Source organism: Pleurodeles waltl, chromosome 1_1, assembly GCF_031143425.1.
Source record: "Pleurodeles waltl isolate 20211129_DDA chromosome 1_1, aPleWal1.hap1.20221129, whole genome shotgun sequence".
Lineage (NCBI taxonomy): Eukaryota > Metazoa > Chordata > Amphibia > Caudata > Salamandridae > Pleurodeles > Pleurodeles waltl.
The window spans coordinates 440,606,026-440,633,057 of NC_090436.1; the positions used below are offsets into that span (position 1 = coordinate 440,606,026).

At 45.1% G+C, this 27,032-nt stretch overlaps 1 protein-coding gene across 2 annotated transcripts in view; it reads left to right on the plus strand.

Moving 5' to 3' along the window:
- Window positions 1-27,032, plus strand: part of ZFYVE16 (zinc finger FYVE-type containing 16) — a 429,022-nt gene that overhangs the window by 206,477 nt on the left and 195,513 nt on the right. For both annotated transcript variants that reach the window (XM_069224433.1, XM_069224442.1), the window contains one exon: window positions 6,979-7,134. In XM_069224433.1, coding sequence (XP_069080534.1) covers window positions 6,979-7,134 — 156 coding nt within the window. The remainder of the gene's footprint in view (window positions 1-6,978; window positions 7,135-27,032) is intronic.

Below are 27,032 nucleotides of genomic sequence, written 5' to 3' on the forward strand. Positions count from 1 at the left end.
GACACCGACTTTTGAAGAGCTCTGGTGGACCTTTGGGGGTTTTTCGATCCCCCGTCGGGGCCTGGTCGGCCCGGCCACGTGTCTCTTCAAGGCTGATGGAACGGACCCCATTCCGCTTCTGCCCAAAATGCCATAACAAGTATCCATATACAGATCAGCATCTGGTCTGTAACTTGTGTTTGTCGCCGGAACACAAGGAAGATACTTGTGAAGCCTGTCGAGCGTTTCGGTCCAGGAAGACACTAAGAGACCGAAGAGCAAGGAGACTGCAAATGGCGTCGGCGCCGACAGGACAAGAGCGTTTCGAGGAGGTGGAAGAAACATTCTCCATCCAGGAATCTGACTCGGATGAGATTGATCCTGAAGAAACGCCGAAAACCGTGAGTAAGACGTCGAAACACAAAACTCACGAAAAAACCACTAAAGCCCAGGGGACGCCACTACCAACAGGCCATGGCTTAACCCGAAAAATAGGTGACCGATCATCGGCACCGAAAAAGGGCACGCTGGTGGCGCAGTCATCCGACTCTGGTCGAGATACCGCCACACAGCAATCTCGGGCCCGAGATAGTGGCTCCGAGCAGGTTCGGCACCGAGATAGTGGCACCGAAATGGGTCGGCACCGAGAGACCACGACGCCGAAAGTAAAGGTTACGTCGGAACCGAAAAAAGCAGCCGAAAAGGTTTCGATACCGAAACATCCAACTTCGGAACCGAAAACAAGTTCCTACACTGAGGAACAAGGACTGTCCACACAAATGAAGACACATAGATTTGGACAGGAATTGGAAACAATAGATCCAGACTATACACAAAGAAGGCTCCATATCCAAAAAGATACAGGGAAGATCAGTACTCTCCCTCCGATTAAAATGAAACGCAAACTTGCCTTCCAAGAAAAAGACAAGCAGCCACAGGCAAAGGTGGCTAAACAAGTAACCCCGCCACCATCTCCACAATGCTCTCCGCAACCATCACCGGTAGCCACTCCACCAATGATTCAATCCCCAACTCATACAGGAATGAGTCAAGATGACCCTGACGCATGGGACCTTTATGACGCACCAGTGTCAGATAATAGTCCTGAATGTTATCTAGCTAGACCGTCGCCACCAGAGGATAGTACAGCCTACGCACAGGTGGTGTCGAGAGCAGCAGCATTTCATAATGTCAGCCTGCATGCTGAGCCCATTGAAGACGACTTTCTTTTTAACACACTGTCGTCCACACACAGCCAGTATCAAAGACTTCCTATGCTACACGGAATGCTAAAACATTCCAAACAAGTGTTTGAAGAGCCTGTAAAAGGAAGGGCCACCAACAGACCCCGTGTACATCACACAACAGCTAACACCGGACTCAGTTGTAGTAGGGGCAGCGCGCAAGAGAGCGAACTCACATACTTCAGGAGATGCACCACCTCCAGATAAAGAAAGTCGAAAATTCGACGCAGCAGGCAAGAGGGTGGCGGCACAGGCAGCAAACCAGTGGCGTATTGCCAATTCACAGGCTTTGTTGGCCAGATACGATAGGGCCCATTGGGACGAAATGCAACACTTTATAGAACATTTACCCACGGAGTTCCAAAAGAGAGCGCAGCAAGTAGTAGAAGAAGGACAGAGTATCTCCAACAATCAGATACGGTCAGCAATGGATGCTGCAGACACAGCTGCTAGAACTGTCAACACAGCAGTAACAATAAGGAGACATGCATGGCTGCGTACATCAGGATTTAAACCAGAAATACAGCAAGCTGTGCTGAATATGCCATTCAACGGACAGCAGTTGTTTGGGCTGGAGGTGGACACTGCGATCGAAAAACTTAAGAAAGACACTGACACGGCCAAAGCCATGGGCGCACTCTACTCCCCACAGAGCAGAGGCACATTTAGAAAAACACAGTTTAGAGGGGGGTTTCGAGGACAAAGCACAGAACCCACAACCTCACAAACAAGACCCACTTACCAGAGCCAGTATCAGCAGGGAAGTTTTCGGGGACAATATAGAGGGGGACAATTCCAAAAGAATAGAGGGAAGTTCCAAAGTCCCAAAACTCCTCAAAACAAGCAGTGACTTCCAAGTAACAAATCCCCAACACATAACATCTGTGGGGGGGAGACTAACCAAGTTTTACAAACATTGGGAGGAAATAACAACAGACACTTGGGTCCTAGCAATTATCCAGCATGGTTATTGCATAGAATTTCTCAAATTCCCTCCAAACGTCCCACCGAAAACACACAATATGTCAAAACAACATATAGATCTTCTAGGACTAGAAGTTCAGGCATTGCTAAAAAAAAAAGAAGCAATAGAATTAGTACCAAACCAACAGAAAGGGACAGGAGTTTACTCTCTGTACTTTCTCATACCCCAAAAAGACAAGAGTCTGAGACCTATACTAGATCTCAGAACATTAAATACATACATCAAATCAGATCACTTTCACATAGTGACATTACAGGACGTAATCCCACTGCTCAAACAACAAGACTACATGACAACACTAGACCTATAGGATGCATATTTCCATATACCGATACATCCTTCACACAGAAAGTACCTAAGGTTTGTATTCCAAAGGGTACATTACCAGTTCAAGGTGTTGCCATTCGGAATATCAACTGCGCCAAGAGTTTTTAAAAAATGCCTGGCAGTAGTAGCTGCACATATCAGAAGGCAGCAAATACATGTGTTCCCGTACCTAGACGATTGGTTCATCAAAACCAACACGCTAAAACGGTGTTCACAACACACAAAGTACGTCATAGAAATCCTCCACAATCTAAGTTTCTCAATCAACTACACAAAGTCACACTTTCTGCCGTGTCAAACACAGCAATACTTAGGGGCGACAATCAACACAGCAAAAGGGATTGCCACTCCAAGCCCACAAAGGGTTCAAGCATTTCACAATGTAATAAAGACCATGTATCCAAAACAAAAGATACAAGTCAAAATGGTGATGAAACTCCTAGGCATGATGTCCTCATGCATAGCCATTGTCCCGAACGCAAGGTTGCACATGCGGCCCTTACAACAGCACCTAGCATCACAATGGTCACAAGCACAGGGTCAACTTCTAGATCTGGTGTTGATAGACCGCCAAACATACACCTCGCTTCAATGGTGGAACAGTATAAATTTATACCAAGGGCGGCCTTTCCAAGACCCAGTGCCACAATATGTAATAACAGATGCCTCCATGATAGGGTGGGGAGCACACCTCAATCAACACAGCATCCAAGGACAATGGGACACTCATCAAAAACAGTTTCACATAAATCACTTAGAACTATTGGCAGTATTTCTAGCGCTAAAAGCATTTCAACCCATAATAAGCCACAAATACATTCTTGTCAAAACAGACAACATGACAACAATGTATTACCTAAACAAACAGGGAGGGACACACTCAACACAGTTGTGTCTCCTGGCACAAAAAATATGGCATTGGGCGATTCACAACCACATTCACCTAATAGCACAATTTATTCCAGGAATTCAGAACCAGTTAGCAGACAATCTCTCTCGGGATCACCAACAGATCCACGAATGGGAGATTCACCCCCAAATACTAAACAAATACTTCCAGAATTGGGGTACACCACAAATAGATCTATTTGCAACAAAGGAAAACGCAAAATGCCGAAACTTCGCATCCAGGTACCCACAAGATCAGTCTCAGGGCAATGCGTTATGGATGAGCTGGTCAGGGATATTTGCTTACGCTTTTCCCCCTCTCCCACTCCTTCCGTATCTGGTAAACAAATTGAGTCAAAACAAACTCAGACTCATACTGATAGCGCCAACATGGGCAAGACAACCTTGGTACACAACACTACTAGACCTCTCTGTAGTGCCTCATGTCAAACTACCAAACAGACCAGATCTGTAAACACAACACAAACAACAGATCAGACATCCAAATCCAGCATCATTGAATCTAGCAATTTGGCTCCTGAAGTCCTAGAATTCGGACACTTAGACCTTACACAGGAATGTATGGAGGTCATAAAACAAGCTAGAAAACCTACCACTAGACATTGCTATGCAAATAAGTGGAAAAGATTTGTTTATTACTGCCATAATAATCAAATTCAACCTTTACACGCATCTGCCAAAGACATCGTAGGATACTTACTACATTTGCAAAAGTCAAAGCTAGCTTTCTCTTCCATAAAGATACATCTTACCGCAATTTCAGCTTACCTGCAAATTACGCACTCAACTTCACTATTTAGGATACCAGTCATAAAAGCGTTTATGGAAGGACTAAAGAGAATTATACCACCAAGAACACCACCAGTTCCTTCATGGAACCTCAACATTGTCTTAACACGACTCATGGGTCCACCTTTTGAGCCCATGCACTCTTGTGAAATGCAATACTTAACGTGGAAAGTTGCATTTTTAATTGCCATCACATCTCTAAGAAGAGTGAGTGAGATTCAAGCATTTACCATTCAAGAACCATTTATTCAAATACACAAAAATAGAGTTGTTCTACGGACCAATCCTAAATTTTTACCAAAAGTAATTTCACCGTTCCACCTAAATCAAACGGTAGAATTACCAGTGTTCTTTCCACAGCCAGATTCTGTAGCCGAAAGAGCACTACATACATTAGACATCAAAAGAGCACTAATGTACTACATTGACAGAACAAAACTAATTCGAAAGACAAAACAACTATTTATCGCCTTTCAAAAACCTCATACAGGAAATCCAATTTCAAAACAAGGCATTTCTAGATGGATAGTTAGGTGCATTCAAACCTGCTATCTTAAAGCTAAAAGAGAACTGCCTATTACACCAAAGGCACACTCAACCAGAAAGAAAGGTGCTACCATGGCCTTTCTAGGAAATATTCCAATGAACGAAATATGTAAGGCAGCAACATGGTCTACGCCTCATACATTTACCAAGCACTACTGTGTAGATGTGCTAACTGCACAACAAGCAACAGTAGGTCAAGCTGTATTAAGAACATTATTTCAAACTACTTCAACTCCTACAGGCTGAACCACCGCTTTTGGGGAGATAACTGCTTACTAGTCTATGCACAGCATGTGTATCTGCAGCTACACATGCCATCGAACGGAAAATGTCACTTACCCAGTGTACATCTGTTCGTGGCATTAGTCGCTGCAGATTCACATGCGCCCACCCGCCTCCCCGGGAGCCTGTAGCCGTTTAGAAGTAGATCTTAAACATTTGTAAATATATTACTTAAAACGTTATTATGTACATACGCATTCACTCCATTGCATGGGCACTATTACTAGCATACACAACTCCTACCTCACCCTCTGCGGGCAAAACAATCTAAGATGGAGTCGACGCCCATGCGCAATAGACTCGAAATGGGAGGAGTCCCTCGGTCTCGTGACTCGAAAAGACTTCTTCGAAGAAAAACAACTTGTAACACTCCGAGCCCAACACCAGATGGCGGACTGTGCACAGCATGTGAATCTGCAGCGACTAATGCCACGAACAGATGTACACTGGGTAAGTGACATTTTCCATATATATATATATATATATATATATATATATATATATATATATATATATATATATATATATATATATATATATATATAATTAACTTGTCCATAATAGTCCTCCTCTTTTTGTTAGGGTCGAGCCTGCGTCGCATGCGTTTCGCTTGCGAGACGCATTAGGAGTAAGAAAAGGGCTTGGAGCCCCGTCCATGTCACTTCAGTGGTCTTTCATTGGTTCGTGGGCTTGCCTGTTAAAATCTGCTTGCTTTCATTAGTGGAAGGCATGCATACGTCATACCTTTTCCGGTGGTTAGCCCTCCTCGAGCGCAGCAACCAAGTACTGAAAACATGCGAGGCTCGCTGTTTTCTGTCTGGTTTGTGGACTACTTTTTATCTTTGTTTGCAGCGCGATCTCACTTGGCAGAAGTCGAGCGCTTTCCATTACATCGAGCCTGTTACATAGTTAATTGTACTTTTGCCGGTTCCTTAGATAAGTGCACTTTTACCGATAAGTTTCACTACAAGTGAACTGTTGCAACACGATCGCCCTCTTTTTTTCCATTTAATGTGGCAAGAAAAGTACGGTTGGGCATTTACAACTGCTATTAGCTGTAACTCGGAGAAATGTGAGACCCGTTGCATTGCAAATGCTTGTCTATAGTTACTGCTACGTTTGTCTCTAATCATACATCTTATAGCCCAATTTTCACTCCCCAGTTGCAACTGTAGATTTTCAAGACATGCTCATGTTTTTTTCAGGCCTCACTACCATTTAGTCTTGTCATTGTTTCTGGTAATAGCCACATAGCAATACTATTCCCATACATTGTAAGTATAGTAACCTATACACTAGAGGACATAATCATAAAACATTTTGCTCACCTAATATATTTTTAGATGTAGAAAAAGTTATTTGTGAGGCCAACGTCAGTGTGCTGATTCACAGAATAAAGATTAGCACAATGTAATCCTCAAAAACCAGTTTCAAATGTAGACATTCAATGAATATGGTGTAACTTCCACAGTCAGAAAATTAGGTGCTGAAAAAGCACTTTAAGTTACTTTGGTCTGAGGCAAGAGCAAATGTGTTTCTATATGTTCTAGGAGTGTATGAGAGAAACAATAAAAAGTTGACTCTTCAAATATGCATTTCAATCAGATTTCTGCACGTTGAAATATCCACTTGACGAGAATTTAGCTGAGACTATTCAAGGAAATGTGCCATTGTCTCAGAAGGCATTGACATAATTTAGAAATTAACTCTAATTGGATGACTAATTCTTGGTACCTGATGGTACCTAGAGTGCCTTTCGTGAGTCAGGCCCACCTGTAAAAATGTAATGCACAGGTGTGTACAATTTTGTTTTGTAAATCAACTTGATATGAGGTTTTTCCAAAAATTAATTGAGGTAAATGTGTTTATTGTATTAATATAATAAACTAATGTTAATCTTTTTGCACTACTTTTAAGATTCTTCAGAAAAATGCTGGTTCTGCTCTACAAATGGATTACATGGAGTAGGTCAGGCAGAAATTGTCATTCTCTTGCGATGTTTGCCTAATGAAGATACACTTCCCAAAGACATCTTTAGACTGTTTCTCAACATCTATAAAGATGCACTGAAAGGTATGCTTGTTTACTTGGTTAATTATACAGTGAGATTAAGATTTTGTGTATTTATTATATGTTGATGTTGTAATATCAAAGGGATGGTTTTCTTAATATTGTGGCTTTACTTCACCTAATAGGGTGATATGTACCATTAACTCTCCTGGTGCTTCCTCTGGTCTGATACCACAACACTTTTACTTTGTCTTCCATCAGTCAGCATATAATTTACATTATCTAAATTTATAAATAAAACCATATCATTATGCGTCACTAATGAGTAGCTTGCAAACAATGAATGTTTTTAGTATTACTTTTTGTAATAAAAAAATATAGTATACCCTAATACTGTTGCACACCTAGCTTTTCATAACCTATGTATAATATTTGAATGTATTAATTTAGTGTGATATAGTCCTTGTTAGTTTTCTTGACCCTAACAATATCCTTTCACAACAAATTTATGTTTCTGGCATGTGTGGCTGTAGAGTCACATGCTCATATACTTTGAGTGGTACACGCCTGCCGTGTAGTGTTGTGCTTGGACGTTTCAAGTTGTCTTTATTTGAAGAAGTTATACTGTGCTTCTCCCTTTTAAGGGAATGCACAGAGACATAAACCCCATTGTTAGATTGCCTTCCGCACAGTGGATGAATGTAAGTATGTAAAAGCTAGTAGCGAGAAAGTAGTGACCATACAAATGTTTTTTTGTTTTTTTTTGTTTTTTTTTAAGAATACAGGTAATGTTAGAGAGATGTGCAAGCAAGACAGTGACTCGGGGAGGAGGATGGGCGTATCTGAATCTGCAACACTACAAGCTAGGACAGATGCTTTCAGATTAAGTAACATAGCCTGTTTGTTGCATGTGTCTCTGTAAATACATGTTGTTAGACCTGATAGCTTTAGGGTTGTCTTCCTCCCATTGCAGTGGGAAGTTTTACACTGCCCTGTCCACCTGACAAAATAACTCTTTTTGTGAGGCCCTACCTTCCCTTTCTGTACATATGTCATCCCTAAGGTAGGCCCTGGACAAGCCAGTGGGCAGGGTGCAATGTATTTAAAAGGCAGCACATGTATGTTTTAAGTTTTACGTGTCCTGGTAGGTTTTCACTACAGCCTATCACTCCCATAGGAAAAAACTGGGATTACCTTATTGCAACTTACAGGTGTAATTTTCAATCTGAAAGAGATAAACCTTTCAAGTTTGGTGTCTCTGGAATCACAATTTAAAGTCATAACTTACAGTGAAGTCAGGTTTTAAAGTATAATTCTGAAAATGCCACTTTTGGAAAGTTGGCATTTTCTTATTTTAGCTATTTGGTGCTTGCTGCCTGTCTCTTATCACTTGTCTGTGGTGTGTGACAGCTAGGCTTTGTGTATTCCTTCCAAACAACCACACACAAGGGGCTCTTTGGTGTGACTTGATGGATGATCCAGAGAGGACAAGAGGGCCAATCTGGGCACAGCCTCACTACACCTGAATAGGCTGTGTCCTGCCCTCACAAAGGAATGCATAACCCCCTATAGTGAGTCCGGAGCCAGGACAGAAAGGACAGGACAGGACTTCTGTGCAGTTCAAAGGCCTGTCTTTGAAATCTCCACCACTTCAAAGGCCCAACTGAGTATAACTACTGGACCTCTTACACTTCAGTACCCTTCTGGATCTGTGAATACTCTGCCGGGAAGGAGGACAGCTGTGCTACTGTCAGGACTGCCACTCTGCTGCACTGCTGCTTTGCTGGAATCCTGCCTTGCTGTGCTACCCTGCTGCCTGCTGTTCCCCTGCCTGGGTGAGAAGGACTTCACCTAGACTCTGCTGTCTGTGAGCCTGCCTTGTCAAGTGGTGCCACCCCAGTCCTGGACCCTTGGAATTGGGGAGGTCTCCAACCTTTTTTGTAGTAGAAGCTACTTTTGTTGATGAAAATCATCCAGAGCTACGAATATTATTAGAATTTTAATACTGACCACATCAAACAAGTTTACATGTTCGTTTAAAATATTTTTTTCCAGTTTTTGTAGGTTGGGCTACACACAGGAGAGCTATTTATGGGTAGCTCGAGACCTACTAGTAGTTAAAGAGCTACTCATTGGAGACCCCTTTCTAAGGTGTTTGGTCTAGCGTAAGTGGCGCATCATCTGCCTAACTGACGTATAGCCTTGGTTGACCGGTGCATTTCAAGCAGAACTGAAGAATCACCCTGCTGCTTGGATAGGACCTGACGCATCGCCTTCGGAACCACCACTGCACAACATTTTTCTCCAGCACATGGGCCTCGCATCCCCATCTACAGCAGCCTCGACAACGGCAATGGAATTCCACATCGCAGCTTTCCCGCTCATCGAAGCCGACTAATTGCCTTGACTACGCAGCGCATCCTCTGCACTGATCTTCACAACGTAAGCCCTGTCGACAGGATCCTCGACATTGCGGCTTCAGGATCTTACTCTACAGTTTTGCCACGTCTTGGAACTGGCACAAAGCATCTACGTCCCAAATCCACTCAACTCTCTTTTGCTCTGGGGGCCTAAGTAGATCTCTGTAGCCGGCCCGTGCTCCATTACAGTTGGCCTCAACTTTTGACTTTCTCCCAGTCCAGTACAAGCAGATAACACTTTTAGCACTTTATACTTCTTAGCGCTATTTTTACCTACAACCTTTAAAAATCAATATCTCAAGTTCTACTTACTGGATTTTTGTCGATTTGGTTTTGTTTTAGTTATTAAAGTCAGAACTATTTGTCTAACTAGGTGTGGTATCTTTGTGGGATGTGATCACTCTTTTACTGTTTGAAGTGTTGCACAAATACTTTGCACGCTGCCTTTTAAGTTAAGCCTGACTGCTCTGTGCCAAGCTACCAAAGGGTGAACAAAGGTTGATTTAAGGTTTGCCTGACACTTACCTCGACTAGAATTGTGATTGCTGTTTTACTAAGGTTCCCACCCCAGTCAACCAACAACACAATTTCTAACACACCTGCTCTGCAAGGACTGAAAAGCACTACTCCCCTAAGCTGTACCTAGTCAGTGGATGATGCAGATATCTCAAATAGAGTTCTTAATAATACTGTTTGGCCAACTATAGCCTATTGGCGGGCACAAATATCCACCAAGTAATGCTTGGTAAAGGTGTGTAGAATTGACCATTTAGCCGCTATGAAGATGTCAGCTATGGGAATAGTCTGTAGATATAATATCATCAAAAGAGGGCCCCTGAAAGTACTTAATCGAGAGCAGCAAATCAGGGTACACAACATGGAAAACCACAAAGGACAATATCTGTATCAACTTTATAGTAAATGGAAGTATCTCCTACCATATTTGTTTATGCTAAATCTCATTGGAGAAATATTCATAATATAAAGAGGAAAAAATTAATTGAGAACAGTTTTATTAAATTCCTGATCTCATCACGATATTCAACACAAATATAGATATAGATATATATATATGTTCGATGGCATGTGTAGCTGCAGATTCACATGCTGTGCACTGTTCCTGCCACAGAGTGTTGGGCTTGGAGTGTTAAAAGTTGTTTTTCTTCGAAGAAGTCTTTTTGACTCACGGGACCGAGTGACTCCTCCCTTTCGGCTCCATTGCGCATGGGCGTCGACTCCATCTTAGATTGTTTTCTTTCCGCCTTCGGATGTGTTCCTCTTCGCTCTGTATTTCGAATCGGGAAAGTTAGCTAAGTATAAAAAATTTGTCTGTATTGTTCTCGTTCGGTACCGGTTTAGTGTTAGTGTATCGGCACCGACATCAAGACCGCTTCGGCGGCCCCTCGGGGCTTCCACTCTTCATTGAGGCCTGGTCGGCCCGACCACACCCGTCATCCAAGATTAATGGACCGGACCCCCTTCCGTTTCTGTCCTAAGTGTCACGCCAAGTATCCTTATACAGACCAGCACCGGGTCTGTAACCTGTGTTTGTCGCCCGAACACAGAGGGGATACTTGTGAAGCTTGCCGAGCGTTTCGATCGAAGAAAACCTTGAGAGATCGACACGCAAGAAGACTACAAATGGCGTTGAAGCCGAAACAAGATCTCGACGTCGAGGAGGAAGAAAGAATTTCCATCCAAGAAACGGAATTGGATGAATCAGACGGTGAACGATCCTCGACGGTGCAACAAACTGTGAGTAAACCTGCCCCGTCCCAAATCCAGGGTCACAACAAAAAACTCAAGGCCAGTGGGACGCCACCGCCAACAGGCCATGGCTCAACCCACAGAAGAGAAGGTGACCAGATAACATCGGCACCGGAAAAGGCCAAAGAGTTGCCGAAGACTTCCGACTCCGCTCGAGATTTCGGCACCGAAGAATTTCAGCATTGATTTGTTGAATCAAGCAAGGCCCGAAAAAGCTCCTCGGAACCGAAAAAGACAATTACATTAGGAATTTCGGTACCGAAAAAAACGGCCTCGGAGCCGAAACGATCCTCATACACTGAGGAGCAAGGGCTTTCGATGCAACTCAAAGAAAGGCATAGATTTGAGCAAGATCTGGATATAGAAGAACCGGACCAAACGCAACAAAGGTTGCAAATTCAGAAAGATACAGGGAAGATTCAGACCATCCCTCCACTCAAATCTAAAAGAAAACTAACCTTTCAAGAATCAGAGATGCAACCAAAAGCTAAAGTGATTAGAGACAAGTCACCACCACCACAGTTCTCACCACAACCATCCCCACTGCACTCACCACACTTGTCACCAGTGGGAACACCGATAATGCAGTCACCCACACACACTGGGATGTCCCAAGATGACGCTGATGCATTGGATCTATACGATCCACCAATATCTGACAACAGCCCAGAGTGTTATCCAACTAAGCCTTCACCACCAGAGGACAGTACAGCATATACGCAAGTACTAGCCAGGGCAGCTACGTTCCACAACGTAACCATGCACTCTGAACCAGTGGAGGATGACTTCCTTTTCAACACTCTGGCATCCACTTACGCATCCTATCAAAGCCTGAAAGCCTGCCAATGCTACCGGGCATTCTCAAGCACGCACAACAGGTATTCCAAGAGCCTGTAAAGGGAAGAGCTATCACGCCTAGGGTCGAAAAGAAATATAAACCACCCCGACAGACCCAGTGTTTATAACGCAACAACTCACACTGGACTCAGTGGTTGTAGGGGCTGCAAGAAAAAGGGCGAACTCACAATCGTCAGGGGATGCCCCACCACCTGACAAAGAGAGTCGAAAGTTTGACGCAGACTCTGCAGATACAGCAGCACGTACTATCAACACGGCTGTAACGATTCAAAGGCATGCATGGCTGCGGAGTTCTGGATTTAAACTAGAAATACAACAAGCGGTACTAAATATGCCGTTTAACCAACATCAGTTGTTTGGGCCGGAAGTCGATACCGCGATCGAGAAGATGAGAAAAGACATACACAGCCAAAGCCATGGGCGCGCTCTACTCCACACAATTCAGAGGCACTTTTAGGAAACCACAATTTAGAGGGGGGTTTCGGCAACAGACATCTGAACCATCCACCTCCGAAACAAAACCCACCTACCAGTCAAAATACCAAAGGGGGTGGTTTCGTAGTTCCTATAGAGGACAATTCCCAAGGGGAAGAGGAAAATTCCAGCCCGCCAAACCAAGCCCTAGCAAGCTGTGACTTCAATGTCACACTACCCCAACACTTGTCACCAGTGGGGGGGAGGCTAACGAATTACTACCACAATTGGACACATATTACCACAGACACATGGGTCCTATCAATTATCCAACATTGTTATTGCATAGAATTCACAACATTCCCTCCAGATGTGCCACCAAAACCGCACAGACTGTCTCCACAACACTTAGACCTATTACATATAGAGGTCCAACCACTGCTACAAAAACAAGCAATAGAGCTAGTACCCTAGCACCAAAGGGGAACAGGCCTTTACTCCCTGTATTTCCTTATTCCAAAAAAGGACAAAACATTAAGGCTTATCTTAGATCTCAGAACATTGAATCTCTTCATCAAATCAGATCATTTCCACATGGTAACACTTCAGGACGTAGTTCCCTTACTAAAAAAAGGGGGAATACATGACAACAATGGATCTCAAGGATGTGTATTTGCACATGCCCATCGATCCATCTCACTGGAAATACCTAAGGTTTGTAATACAAGGCAAACATTATCAATTCAAAGTGCTACCGTTGGGAATAACAACAGCCCCCAGAGTATTTACAAAAAGCCTAGCCGTAGTAGCAGCTCATATAAGGAGACAACACATGCACGTATTTCCATATTTGGACGATTGGCTAATAAAAGCCAACACTCCACAACAATGTCAATTTCACACGCAATACGTCATAGAAACTCTACACGAACTAGGGTTTCCTATAAATTACCAAAAGTCACATCTGCAACCATCCCAACTACAACAATACTTGGGAGCAACACTCAACACACAAAAAGAGCAATTGCCACTCCAAGTCCACAAAGGGTTAAATCGTTCCAAAATGTAAGATCAAGCATGCAACCAAACCAATACTACACGGTAAGGTTTGTAATGAAACTAGTAGGCATGATGTCCTCATGCATAGCTATTGTCCCAAACATAAGACTACACATGCGGCCCTTACAACAGTGCCTAGCAAAACAATGGACGCAAGCACAGGGTCAACTACAAGATCTAGTGTTGATAGACCGCCAAAAACACTCTTCGCTCCAATGGTGGAACCCTATAAATTTAAACAAAGGGCGGCCTTTTCAAGACCCAGTGCCTCACGTCATTATCACAACAGATGCTTCCATAGTTGGGTGGGGAGCACACCTCAACAATCACAGCATACAAGGTCAATGGGACAATCAACAAAGACTACTTCACATAAATCACTTGGAACTGCTAGTGGTATTTCTAGCATTAAAAGTGTTTCAACCACTGATAGCCCACAAACACATTCTTGTCAAGACAGACAATATGACAACAATGTATTATCTAAACAAACGGGGGGGGGACACTTGTCACAGCTGTGTCTCTTAGCACAAAAAATTTGGCATTGGCAAATCACAACAACATTCGCCTGATAGCACAATACATACCAGGCATTCAAAATCAGTTAGCCGACAATCTCAGTCGAGATCAACAACAAACTCACGAATGGGAAAGACATCCCCAGATCCTACAGGATCACTTCTACTGCTGGGGGATACCAAACATAGATCTATTTGCAACAAAAGAAAATGCAAAATGCCAAAACTTCCCGTCCAGGTATCCACACCCTCAGTCCAACGGCAATGCTCTATGGATCAGCTGGTCAGGGATATTTGCTTATGCTTTTCCCCCTCTCCCTCTCATTCCTTATCTGGTCAACAAACTGAGTCAAAACAAACTCAAACTAATACTTATAGCACCAACATGGGCTTTCCAACCGTGGTACACAACACTGTTGGACTTACCAGTAGTACCACACATCAAACTACCAAACAGACCAGATCTGTTGACACAACACAAACAACAGATCAGACACCCGAATCCAGCATCGCTCAACCTAGCAATCTGGCTCCTGAAGTCTTAGAATTCGGATATTTAAACCTTTCAAAAGAGTGTATGGAGGTCATTAAACAAGCAAGAAAACCCACAACAAGACATTGTTACGCAAACAAATGGAAAAGATTTGTTTGCTACTGTCAGGCTAATCAAATTAGCCCACTAGACGCCTCCACACAAAACATTGTAAGTTATTTACTACACTTACAAAAGTCAAATCTAGCTTTCTGATGGATACAACTACCTGTGGATTCCTCACCTATTGAATACTCCCATGGCGCCAGCATTCGACGGAAATCTTCTTACTAGTCTCTGCACGTCGACGAGGACGTCACTCTAGCCCACGCGACGCCGTCTGACGTCATACAGGCAATAAGAGGTCCTCGACGACGTGCGGACGTCAGTTCCCTTTTTTCCGTGCATTCGAAACGGTTATCTTCGAGGGAGCAACTGTTACTTTTTTGGTTACAGTGTATTTTTGCTGCGTAGTCTTTCGCTGTGGTAATAATGTCGCAGAGGAAGTCTGGATTTAAGCCGTGTCGTGAGTGTGGAGGCAAGATGTCGGTGACGGATCCTCATTCCGATTGCCTTTGGTGTTTGAGCTCCGACCACGACGTCTCGACTTGTGATTCATGCCAGCACATGAATCCAAAGGCCCTCAAGGAACGTGAGGCGAAGCTGTTTATGGCTAAATCGAAGGAGAAGCATCACAAGAAGTCTTCTTCTCCAAGACATCGGCGTCATCGAGACTCCCGGCGCCGTAGAGAATCTCGGCGTCATTCGAAGGAGACTCGTTCCAGGTCTTCGGATCGGCGCCGAAGGACATGGGAGATCAGTCCCACGGTTACGCCGCATCCTTCGACGGCGTTGCCCTCTCCGGCGTCTCCGACTTCACCTGGACAGGCGTCGGTGATTGAGGTATTGGAGCCTCAGGTGTTTTCTCCGGCGCAGACGCCGAGGCCGGCGTCGGGGTCGCCTCCGAGACAGGCACCTCAGTATCCGGCTTTTCCCACCCCTGGAGCGATAGTTCCGCATTCTTGAATGCGATGTATGCCATCTTCCAACAGATGGCTCCAGGGGGTGCTCCGGCAGGGCCTTTGGCCTTTTCTTTGGGTGATCCTGCGCCTCTTCGGCCGGCACCCTTTATGCCCTTTCTCCCTTTTGGGAACGTGGGCTCGGCACCAGTGTCGGCGCCGGTGGCCGCTCCGGTGGCTTCAGAAGGATTGGCCCCGGGGATTTCCATCCAGTCGACGTCGAAGTCGGGATTTCGGCCTGTGACTCCGGTGGGTCCATCTGCTTCAGCTGCTCTTTTGTCGGCGCCGAAGTTACCTGTGGCGCCGGACGCGGCGTCGGTGGCTTCTGAAGATCGGCGCCGATCTTAGACTTCGGCGGAGGCATTGTCGACTCCGCGTATTGAACAGCGACTTCATTCCAGGAGACGTGCTCTCTGTGTATTAGAAGAGCAGGAGTACCAACGAGCCCTGGAGGAAGGAGAGCTAGAGGACTCGGGTGATGGGCTGCGTGGACTGGAGTCGGCCAGTGGGCTGGACACTTCCCCTGAGTGGGATCTTTCGTCCCCGGGGGTGTATACTGAGGAGGCTGCTTCCTTTCATGCAGTGGTACGGAAGGCAGCTAGTTTTTTGGACCTGCCTTTGCCGGTGGTGGAGGCTAAACAAAACCTTTTAACAGAGGTGCTACATCCGGCCTCAGCTGCGGCGGAGCCTCTGTTGCCATTTAATGACGCTCTGCTGGATCCGGTGATAGAGGTGTGGAAGAGGCCGGCATCATCCCCAGCAGTTCACAGAGCCGTGGCCAGGAGGTATCGGGCGGCTCCGACTGACCCTGGGTTTCTATCTAGGCACCCTACGCCGGAGAGCTTGGTGGTGCAGGCCTCCTGTTCATCCAAGTCAGCGCCTGGTTCTTTCCCGACGGTGCCTGGGGACAGAGATTCAAAGAAGCTAGAGGCGCAGTCGAAGAAAATTTTTTCGTCCTGCAGTCTGGCGTTAAAAGCCACCAATGCAACCTGTATCCTGGGGAGGTATATTCATGCTCTGATGGATGACATTTCCTCATCGTTTACAGAGCTTCCCCAGGGTCTTTTGGATCTTGTCTCAAATGCCCAGGCTGCTGCGACCCAGATTATCCAGACGGGACTGGATACCACCGACTCGGTAGCCAGAGCAATGGGCACAACTGTGGTGGCAAGGAGACAGGCCTGGCTTCGTAACTCGGGCTTTTCTGCAGATGTACAGTCCACATTGTTGGATCTCCCGTTTGATGGGGACAAACTGTTTGGAGCCAAGGCTGATTCGGCCTTGGAACGTTTTAAGGAAAGCAGGGCCACGGCTAAGTCGTTAGGGCTCCAAGCTCCTTCTTCCACGGCCTCTTCCAGATTTTTCAGGAGGTTTCGTGGATTTGGGCGTGGCTCTTCCTCCTCTTCCTTTCGGGGAAGATATCAGCAACCTGCCTCTTCCCATCCCTATAGATCTTTCAGGGGGAGAGGTAGGGTCCGCACCAGAGGAGCCTCTCAGCAGCACTCTGCCTCTTCCTCATCCTCTGGCGGGGTGCAGCAGGGGAAGCAGCCTTAGGCTTCCACCGTTTCCCACTCACTCCTCTCCTGTAGGGGGAAGATTACAGCATTTTCTCACCAAATGGAAGACTGTTACAACGGACACTTGGGTTCTCAGTATTGTGGGAAAAGGCTACACCCTTCCCTTTCGGGAGTTCCCGCCCCTCATCCCGCCCCGCCCTTCTTATTGTTCAGAAGAACACCTCCTGTTGCTAGAACAGGAGGTACAAGCCCTCCTTTCCAAGGGCGCGGTGGAGTTGGTCCCAGAGCAGGAAAGGGGTCGAGGATGTTACTCAAGGTATTTCCTGATTCCCAAGAAGGATGGTCGTTTGAGACCAATTCTGGACCTGAGGATCTTGAATTGGTTCCTCAAGCAGGAAAAATTCAAGATGCTGACCCTAGCACAGGTGCTTTTGGCGTTGAACAAGGAAGACTGGATGGTGTCTGTCGACTTGCAGGATGCTTACTTTCATATCCCGATACTCAAGTCACACAGGAAGTATCTCCGGTTTGTGGTGGGATCGCAACACTATCAGTTTGCGGTTCTTCCGTTTGGTCTTACTTCAGCACCTCGAGTCTTCACGAAGGTGATGTCGGTGGTTGCGGCAGAACTCAGAAGGAAGGGGATAGCAGTATTCCCTTACTTGGACGACTGGTTGATCAAAGCCAAGTCCCCGGAGCTTGTGTCGCATCATCTGCAGTCAACAACCCAGTTGTTGTTCGACCTGGGTTTTTCGCTGAACGAGCCCAAATCTCACCTAGAGCCCTCTCAGCGCCTCCTGTTCATAGGGGCAGTACTGGATACAACATTGGGTCGGGCCTTTCCTCCGCCTCAGCGGATTCAAGATATTCAGGATTTGGTTCCAATGTTTCGAAATGGAGCGGTAGTTCCAGTCCTCAAGGTCCTTCGTCTGCTCGGTCTGTTTGCCTCCTGCATTCTGTTGGTCACGCATGCTCGCTGGCACATGAGGGCTCTTCAGTGGTGCCTCCGAAGGCAGTGGTCTCAACACAAAGGGGATCTAGAGAGTACTGTCAAGATCTCCAGAGATGCTGCTGTGGATTTGAAGTGGTGGATTGCAAGCAACAATCTTTCACAAGGAAAGCCGTTCCAGCAGTCGCCACCAGTGGCCACAGTCATAACGGATGCTTCCACTCTAGGGTGGGGAGCTCATCTGGGGGATCTGGAGATCAAAGGTCTTTGGTCTCCAGAGGAACAGATGTTTCACATCAATCTGTTAGAGTTACGGGCTGTACGTCTGGCTCTCAAGGCCTTCCTCCCTTCCCTTCGTGGTCAGTCGGTACAGGTCCTAATGGACAATACTACCACGATGTGGTACATAAACAAGCAGGGAGGAGTGGGGTCGTACCTTCTCTGCAGAGAAGCTCTTCGACTATGGTCCTGGGCAAAGGACCATCAGATTTGCTTGATAGCAAACCATCTGGCCGGAGTCTTGAACGTGCGTGCGGACAGTCTCAGTCGCCAATTCTCGGCAGACCACGAGTGGCGTCTCCATCCAGATCAAGTCCGTTTAATCTTCCAGAGGTGGGGGTTTCCTCGGGTAGATCTGTTTGCCACTCGAGAGAACGCGCATTGTCCGTTATTCTGCAGCCTCCAGTATCCGATGCAGGGAGCGTTGGGGGACGCGTTTCAAATAACCTGGTGCGGCCAGTTGCTTTACGCGTTTCCTCCCATACCCTTGATTCCTCGAGTATTGAGGAAGATTCGCCAGGACCGGGCTCTAGTCATCCTAATAGCTCCGGATTGGCCAAGGAGGGTATGGTACTCCGACCTTCTCCAACTCTCAATGTGCCCTCCGCTCCGTCTCCCTTTCAGGGCAGACCTCCTCTCGCAGTCGCAGGGGCAGGTTCTACACCCCAACCTCCAGAGTCTGCACCTACATGCCTGGAGATTGAACGGGGCAACCTGAGTTCCTTCTCTCCCGCCTGAGGTAGTGGATGTTGTATTAGCGGCCAGGCGACACTCCACTAAATCTATCTACGCTAATAGATGGTCTAAATTTGTTGCGTGGTGTGGAGAGAGGCAGATTGATCCTTTGCATGCTCATCTATCGGACGTTTTGTCTTTTGCTCTGTCTCTAGCGCAGAAAGGTTGTGCAGTGGCTACCATTAAGGGTTATTTATCGGCCTTGTCAGCCTTCATATGTCTTCCAGACCAACCATCTTTATTTAAATCCCCTATTGTTATCAGATTCCTGAAAGGTCTTCTAAATAAATATCCTCCAAAACCATTCGTTATGCCGCAATGGGATTTGTCCTTGGTCCTGACTTTCCTTATGGGGTCCCCTTTTGAACCTATGCATTCTTGCCCCTTAAGGTATTTGGTTATAAAAACAGTTTTTCTGGTAGCTATAACCTCTGCAAGGAGAGTGAGTGAGTTGCAGGCCTTATCGGTAAAGCCCCCTTATACAACTTTTTATGGGGATAAGGTGGTGTTGAGGACCAAGGCTGCTTTCCTCCCGAAGGTTGTTTCACCCTTCCATTTGGCTCAGACAATTACTTTGTCCACGTTCTATCCTCCGCCTCATCCTTCCAAAGAGGAAGAAAGACTGCACCGTCTGGACCCAAAGAGAGCGTTGAGCTTCTTTATTGATAGAACAAAGGATTTCAGGCTGGAGGATCAGCTGTTTATTGGATACGTGGGCAAGAGGAGAGGAAAGGCAGTCCACAAGAGAACACTATCCAGGTGGGTTGTTCTTTGCATTAAAATCTGTTACTCTTTGGCAAAGAAAGATCCTCCTGAGGGCATTAGAGCTCATTCCACCAGAGCTAAGTCGGCCACTTCGGCCTTGGCCAGGGGTGTTCCTGTGGTTGACATCTGCAAGGCCGCAACTTGGTCGTCCCTTCACACTTTTGCAAAACATTACTGTTTGGATTCTGAGGTTAGAAGAGACGGCCATTTTGCACGGTCAGTGCTGCAGGATTTCTTGGTTTGACCATTTAGGCACCCACCGCCGGGCGTGGTACTGCTTTGGGACTCTATTCATTAGGTGAGGAATCCACAGGTAGTTGTATCCATCAGAAGAACGAGTTACTTACCTTCGGTAACAACTTTTCTGGTGGATACATTAGCTACCTGTGGATTCCTCACGGTCCCACCCGCCTCCCCGTTGCCTTTCTGGTCTTACCAAGTAATCCTTGAGTGCGCTCCTCTTGGTCTTTGAGGGTGCAATAGATGTATATAATATATTTATATATATGTATATATCTTTGTGTATATACTTGATGTGTGTATATATTTTTAAAAAAGAGAGAGTTTTATATATATATATATATATATAAAAGATTGACAGTTATTCATGCAATGTTGTGTATTTTTACAATATAATGGGATGTTGCCTTGCTCTTTCATTGCATTGCCTGGTTGTTCTCATGCACGTAAAAAATGATTGGTACTGACGTCCGCACGTCGTCGAGGACCTCTTATTGCCTGTATGACGTCAGACGGCGTCGCGTGGGCTAGAGTGACGTCCTCGTCGACGTGCAGAGACTAGTAAGAAGATTTCCGTCGAATGCTGGCGCCATGGGAGTATTCATTAGGTGAGGAATCCACAGGTAGCTAATGTATCCACCAGAAAAGTTGTTACCGAAGGTAAGTAACTCGTTCTTCTCTTCCATTAAAATCCATCTCACTGCAATAGCTGCTTATCTGCAGATTAAACATACAACATCGCTTTTTTTGAATCCCAGTTATTAAAGCCTTTATGGAAGGACTAAAAAGAATCATACCCCCAAGGACACCACCAGTAACTTTGTGGAATCTTAATATTGCATTAACACAACTCATGGGCCCACCATTTGAACCCATGCATTCTTGTCAAATCCAATTTCTAACTTGGAAAGTAGCCTTTCTAATAGCCATCACATCACTTCGAAGAGTTAGTGAAAAACACGCATTTACTATTCAAGAACCCTTTATACAAATACATAAACAAAGTGGTTCTCCGTACAAATCCAAATTTTTTACCAAAAGTCATATTACCATTCCATCTAAACCAAACTGTGGAACTCCCAGTCTTCTTTCCACAACCAGACTCCGTACCTGAAAGGGCATTGCATACATTAGGCATAAAAAGAGCACTAATTATTACATTGACAGAACGAAACAATTTTGTAAAACAAAACAATTGTTCATAACTTTCCAAAAACCTCATGCAGGTAACTCTATATCCAAACAAGGCATTGTCAGATGGATAGTTAGATGCATTCAAACCTGTTACCTTAAAGCTAAAAGAGAATTACCCATTACACCAAGGGCACACTCCACTAGAAAGAAGGGCGCCACAATGGCTTTTCTTGGTAATATACCAATGACAGAAATTTGTAAGGCAGCCACCTGGTCTATGCCTCATACATTTACTAAGCATTACTGTGTAGATGTGTTAGCAACAAAACAAGCCACAGTAGGACATGTTGTATTAAGAACATTATTTCAGACAAATTCAACTCCTACAGGCTGACCACCGCTTTTGGGGAGATTACTGCTTTGTAGTCTATGCACAGCATGTGTACTTGCAGCTACACATGCCATCGAACGGAAAATATCACTTACCCAGTGTACATCTGTTCGTGGCATGAGACGCTGCAGATTTACATGCGCCCTCCCACCTCCCCGGGAGCCTGTAGCCGTTTTTAGTTGCATGAAAATTGTAAATATGTAAATAAATATTCTTTTACTACACACTATGTACATACATTTCTACTCCATTGCATGGGCACCTCTAGTATCCTCACTTTACCAACTCCTACCTCACCCTTTGCGGGGAAAACAATCTAAGATGGAGTCGACGCCCATGCGCAATGGAGCCGAAAGGGGGGAGTCATTCGGTCCCGTGACTCGAAAAGACTTCTTTGAAGAAAAACAACTTGTAATACTCCGAGCCAAACACTAGATGGCAGGAACAGTGCACAGCATGTGAATCTGAAGCGTCCCTGTGAAGATGTACACTGGGTAAGTGACATTATATATATATATATATATATATATATATATATATATGTGTTCGATGGCATGTGTAGCTGCAGATACACATGCTGTGCACATCCCGCCATCTGGTGTTGGGCTCGGAGTGTTACAAGCTGTTTTTCTTCGAAGAAGTCTTTTCGAGTCACGAGACCGAGGGACTCCTCCCATTTCGACTCCATTGCGCATGGGCGTCGACTCCATCTTAGATTGTTTTTTTTCCGCCATCGGGTTCGGACGTGTTCCTTTTCGCTCTGTGTTTCGGGTCGGAAAGTTAGTTAGAATCTCGGAAAAAACGTCGGTATTGTTTGCGTTCGGTATCGGGTTAGTTACAACAGATCGACACTGAATTTTGAAGAGCTCCGGTGGCCCTTCGGGTTTTTTCGATCCCCCGTCGGGGCCTGGTCGGGCCGGCCACGTGTGACTTCAAGGCTGATGGAACGGACCCCGTATACGGATCAGCATCTGGTCTGTAACTTGTGCTTGTCCCCAGAGCACAAGAAAGATACTTGTGAGGCCTGTCGAGCGTTTCGGTCCAGAAAGACGTTAAGAGACCGAAGAGCCAGAAGACTGCAGATGGCGTCGACGCCGACAGGACAAGAGCTTTTCGAGGAGGAAGAGGAAGCTTTCTCTATCCACGAGTCTGACTCGGAAGAGCTCGAGGCCGAAGAAATGCCGAAAACCGTGAGTAAGACGTCGAAACACAAGACTCACGAGAAGTCAACAAAAGCCCAGGGGACGCCACCGCCAACAGGCCATGGCTTAACCCAAAAAATAGGTGACCGAGCCAAGGCACCGAAAAAGGGCACGCTGGTGTCGAAGTCATCCGACTCCGGTCGAGATACCGCCATACAGCAATCTCGGACCCGAGACATCGCTCAGAGAAATTTTGGCACCGTGACAGCGGCACCGAACAAATTAGGCACCGAGAAACCACTGCGCCGAAAATTACAAAGGTTTCTTCGGAGCCTAAAAAGACATCTGAAAAAGTTTTGGTTCCGAAACATCCAGCCTCGGAGCCGAAAACAGGTTCCTATACAGAGGAACAAGGATTGTCCTCCCAAATGCAAAAACATAGATTTGGAGAGGAACTTCAAGCTGTAGAGCCAGACTATACTCAAAGGAGGCTCCACATTCATCAAGACACAGGGAAGGTAACCACTCTTCCCCCAATTAAAATAAAAAGAAAACTTGCCTTTCAAAAAAAGGACAAGGAGCCACAGGCAAAGGTGGCAAAGAAAACAACTCCACCACCGTCTCCACCACCATCAGTGCACACATCACCAGTAGCAACTCCTCCACTGATGCACTCCCCAACTCATGCTGCCATGAGTCAAGATGATCCTGATGCATGGGACCTTTACGATGCTCCAGTATCGGACAACAGCCCAGACTCGTACCCTGCCAGGCCGTCCCCTCCTGAGGACAGTACATCTTACACACAGGTGATCGCAAGGGCAGCTGCTTTCCATAACGTCACCTTGCATTCCGAACCAATTGAGGATGACTTTTTGTTTAACACGCTATCCTCCACTCATAGCCAATACCAAAGACTACCTATGCTCCCAGGAATGCTAAAACATTCAAAACAAATCTTTCAGGATCCTGTTAAAGGCCGAGCCATAACTCCAAGGGTGGAGAAAAAGTACAAGCCTCCGCCAACAGATCCTGTTTATATTACAACCCAGTTAACACCAGACTCAGTAGTTGTCGGGCAGCTCGTAAGAGAGCAAACTCTCATACCTCGGGGGACGCACCACCTCCAGACAAAGAGAGTCGCAAATTTGATGCTGCGGGCAAAAGGGTTGCAGCACAAGCAGCAAACCAATGGCGCATTGCCAATTCACAAGCACTTTTGGCAAGATATGATAGAGCTCACTGGGATGAGATGCAACATTTGATAGAACACTTACCCAAGGAGTTCCAAAAAAGAGCACAACAAGTGGTGGAAGAAGGACAAAGTATCTCTAATAATCAGATACGGTCTTCAATGGATGCAGCAGATACGGCTGCAAGGACAGTAAATACTGCAATAACAATAAGAAGGCACGCATGGCTGCGCACGTCAGGTTTCAAGCCGGAAATTCAACAAGCCGTGCTAAATATGCCATTTAATGAACAGCAGGTGTTTGGGCCGGAAGTCGACACTGCTATTGATAAACTCAAGAAAGACACTGATACAGCAAAAGCCATGGGCGCACTCTACTCACCGCAGAGCAGAGGCACATTTCGCAAAACACCTTTTAGGGGAGGGTTTCGAGGACAACCTACAGAAACCACAACATCACAAACAAGGCCCACTTACCAAAGCCAATATCAGCGGGGAAGTTTTCGGGGGCAATATAGAGGGGGACAATTCCAAAAAAATAGAGGAAAATTCCAAAGCCCCAAAAGTCCTCAAAATAAGCAGTGACTTACAAGTCACACATCCCCATCACATAACACCTGTGGGGGGAAGACTAAGCCAATTTTACAAACATTGGGAGGAGATAAGAACAGATACTTGGGTACTAGCAATTATCCAGCATGGTTATTGCATAGAATTTCTCGAATTCCCTCCAACAGTCCCACCGAAAACACACAGTATGTCAAAACAACCTATAAATCTTCTAGGATTAGAAGTTCAAGCATTGCTCCAAAAAGAGGCAATAGAATTAGTACCAAAACAAGAACTAAACACAGGAGTTTACTCACTGTACTTTCTGATACCCAAAAAATACAAAACTCTAAGACCTATACTAGATCTCAGAATATTAAATACATACATCAAATCAGACCACTTTCACATGGTTACATTACAAGAAGTAATCCCACTGCTCAAACAACAAGACTACATGACAACACTGGATCTAAAGGATGCATATTTCCATATACCAATACATCCTTCAAACAGAAAGTACCTAAGGTTTGTATTCCAAGGGATACATTACCAATTCAAAGTGTTGCCATTCGGAATAACAACTACGCCAAGAGTTTTTACAAAATGTCTAGCAGTAGTAGCTGCACATATCAGAAGGCAGCAAATACATGTGTTCCCGTACCTAGACGATTGGTTAATCAAAACCAACACGCAAATACAGTGTTCACAACACACAAATTATGTCATAGAAACCCTACACAAACTAGATTTCTCAATCAATTACTCAAAGTCACACCTTCTGCTGTGTCAAACACAGCAATACCTAGGAGCAACAATCAACACAGTAAAAGGAATTGCCACTCCAAGTCCACAAAGAGTCCAAACATTCCACAATGTAATACAAGCCATGTATCCAAACCAAAAGATACAGGTCAAATTAGTAAAGAAACTCCTAGGCATGATGTCCTCATGCATAGCCATTGTCCCAAACGCAAGGTTGCACATGCAGCCCTTACAACAGTGCCTAGCATCACAGTGGTCACAGGCACAGGGTCAACTTCTAGATCTGGTGTTGATAGACCGCCAAACATACATCTCGCTTCAATAGTGGAACAGTATAAATTTAAACCAAGGGCGGCCTTTTCAAGACCCAGTGCCACAATACGTAATAACGACAGATGCATCCATGACAGGGTGGGGAGCACACCTCAATCAGCACAGCATCCAAGGACAATGGGACATTCAGCAAAGACAGTTTCATATAAACCACTTAGAACTGTTAGCGGTGTTTCTAGCGCTGAAAGCATTTCAACCCATAATAACCCACAAATACACTCTTGTCAAAACAGACAACATGACAACAATGTATTACCTAAACAAACAGGGAGGAACACACTCGACACAGTTGTGTCTCCTAACACAAAAAATATGGCATTGGGCGATTCACAACCACATTCGCCTAATAGCACAATTTATTCCAGGGATTCAGAATCGGTTAGCAGACAATCTCTCTCGGGATCACCAACAGATCCACGAATGGGAAATTCACCCCCAAATACTGAACACTTACTTCAGAATGTGGGGAACGTCACAAATAGATCTATTTGCAACAAAAGAAAACTCAAAATGCCAAAACTTCGCATCCAGGTACCCACAACATCAGTCTCAGGGCAATGCACTATGGATGAACTGGTCAGGGATGTTTGCGTACGCTTTTCCCCCTCTCCCACTTCTTCCATATCTAGTAAACAAGTTGAGTGAAAACAAACTCAAACTCATACTAATAGCACCAACATGGGCAAGGCAACCTTGGTACACAACACTACTAGACCTTTCAGTAGTACCTCATGTCAAACTGCCAAACAGACCAGATCTGTTAACACAACACAAACAACAGATCAGACATCCAAATCCAGCATCGCTGAATCTAGCAATTTGGCTCCTGAAATCCTAGAATTCGGGCACTTAGACCTCACACAGGAATGTATGGAGGTCATAAAACAAGCTAGAAAACCTACCACTAGACACTGCTATGCAAATAAGTGGAAAAGATTTGTTTATTACAGCCATAATAATCAAATTCAACCTTTACACGCATCTGCAAAAGAGATAGTAGGATACTTACTACATTTGCAAAAATCTAAACTAGCTTTCTCTTCCATTAAAATACATCTTACGGCAATTTCAGCTTACCTGCAAATTACGCACTCAACTTCATTGTTTAGAATACCAGTCATAAAAGCGTTTATGGATGGCCTAAAGAGAATTATACCACCAAGAACACCACCAGTTCCTTCATGGAACCTCAACATTGTCTTAACACGACTCATGGGTCCACCTTTTGAGGCCATGCACTCTTGTGAAATGCAATACTTAACGTGGAAAGTTGCATTTTTAATTGCCATCACATCTCTAAGAAGAGTGAGTGAAATTCAAGCATTTACCATTCAAGAACCATTTATTCAAATACACAAAAATAAAGTTGTTCTACGGACCAAT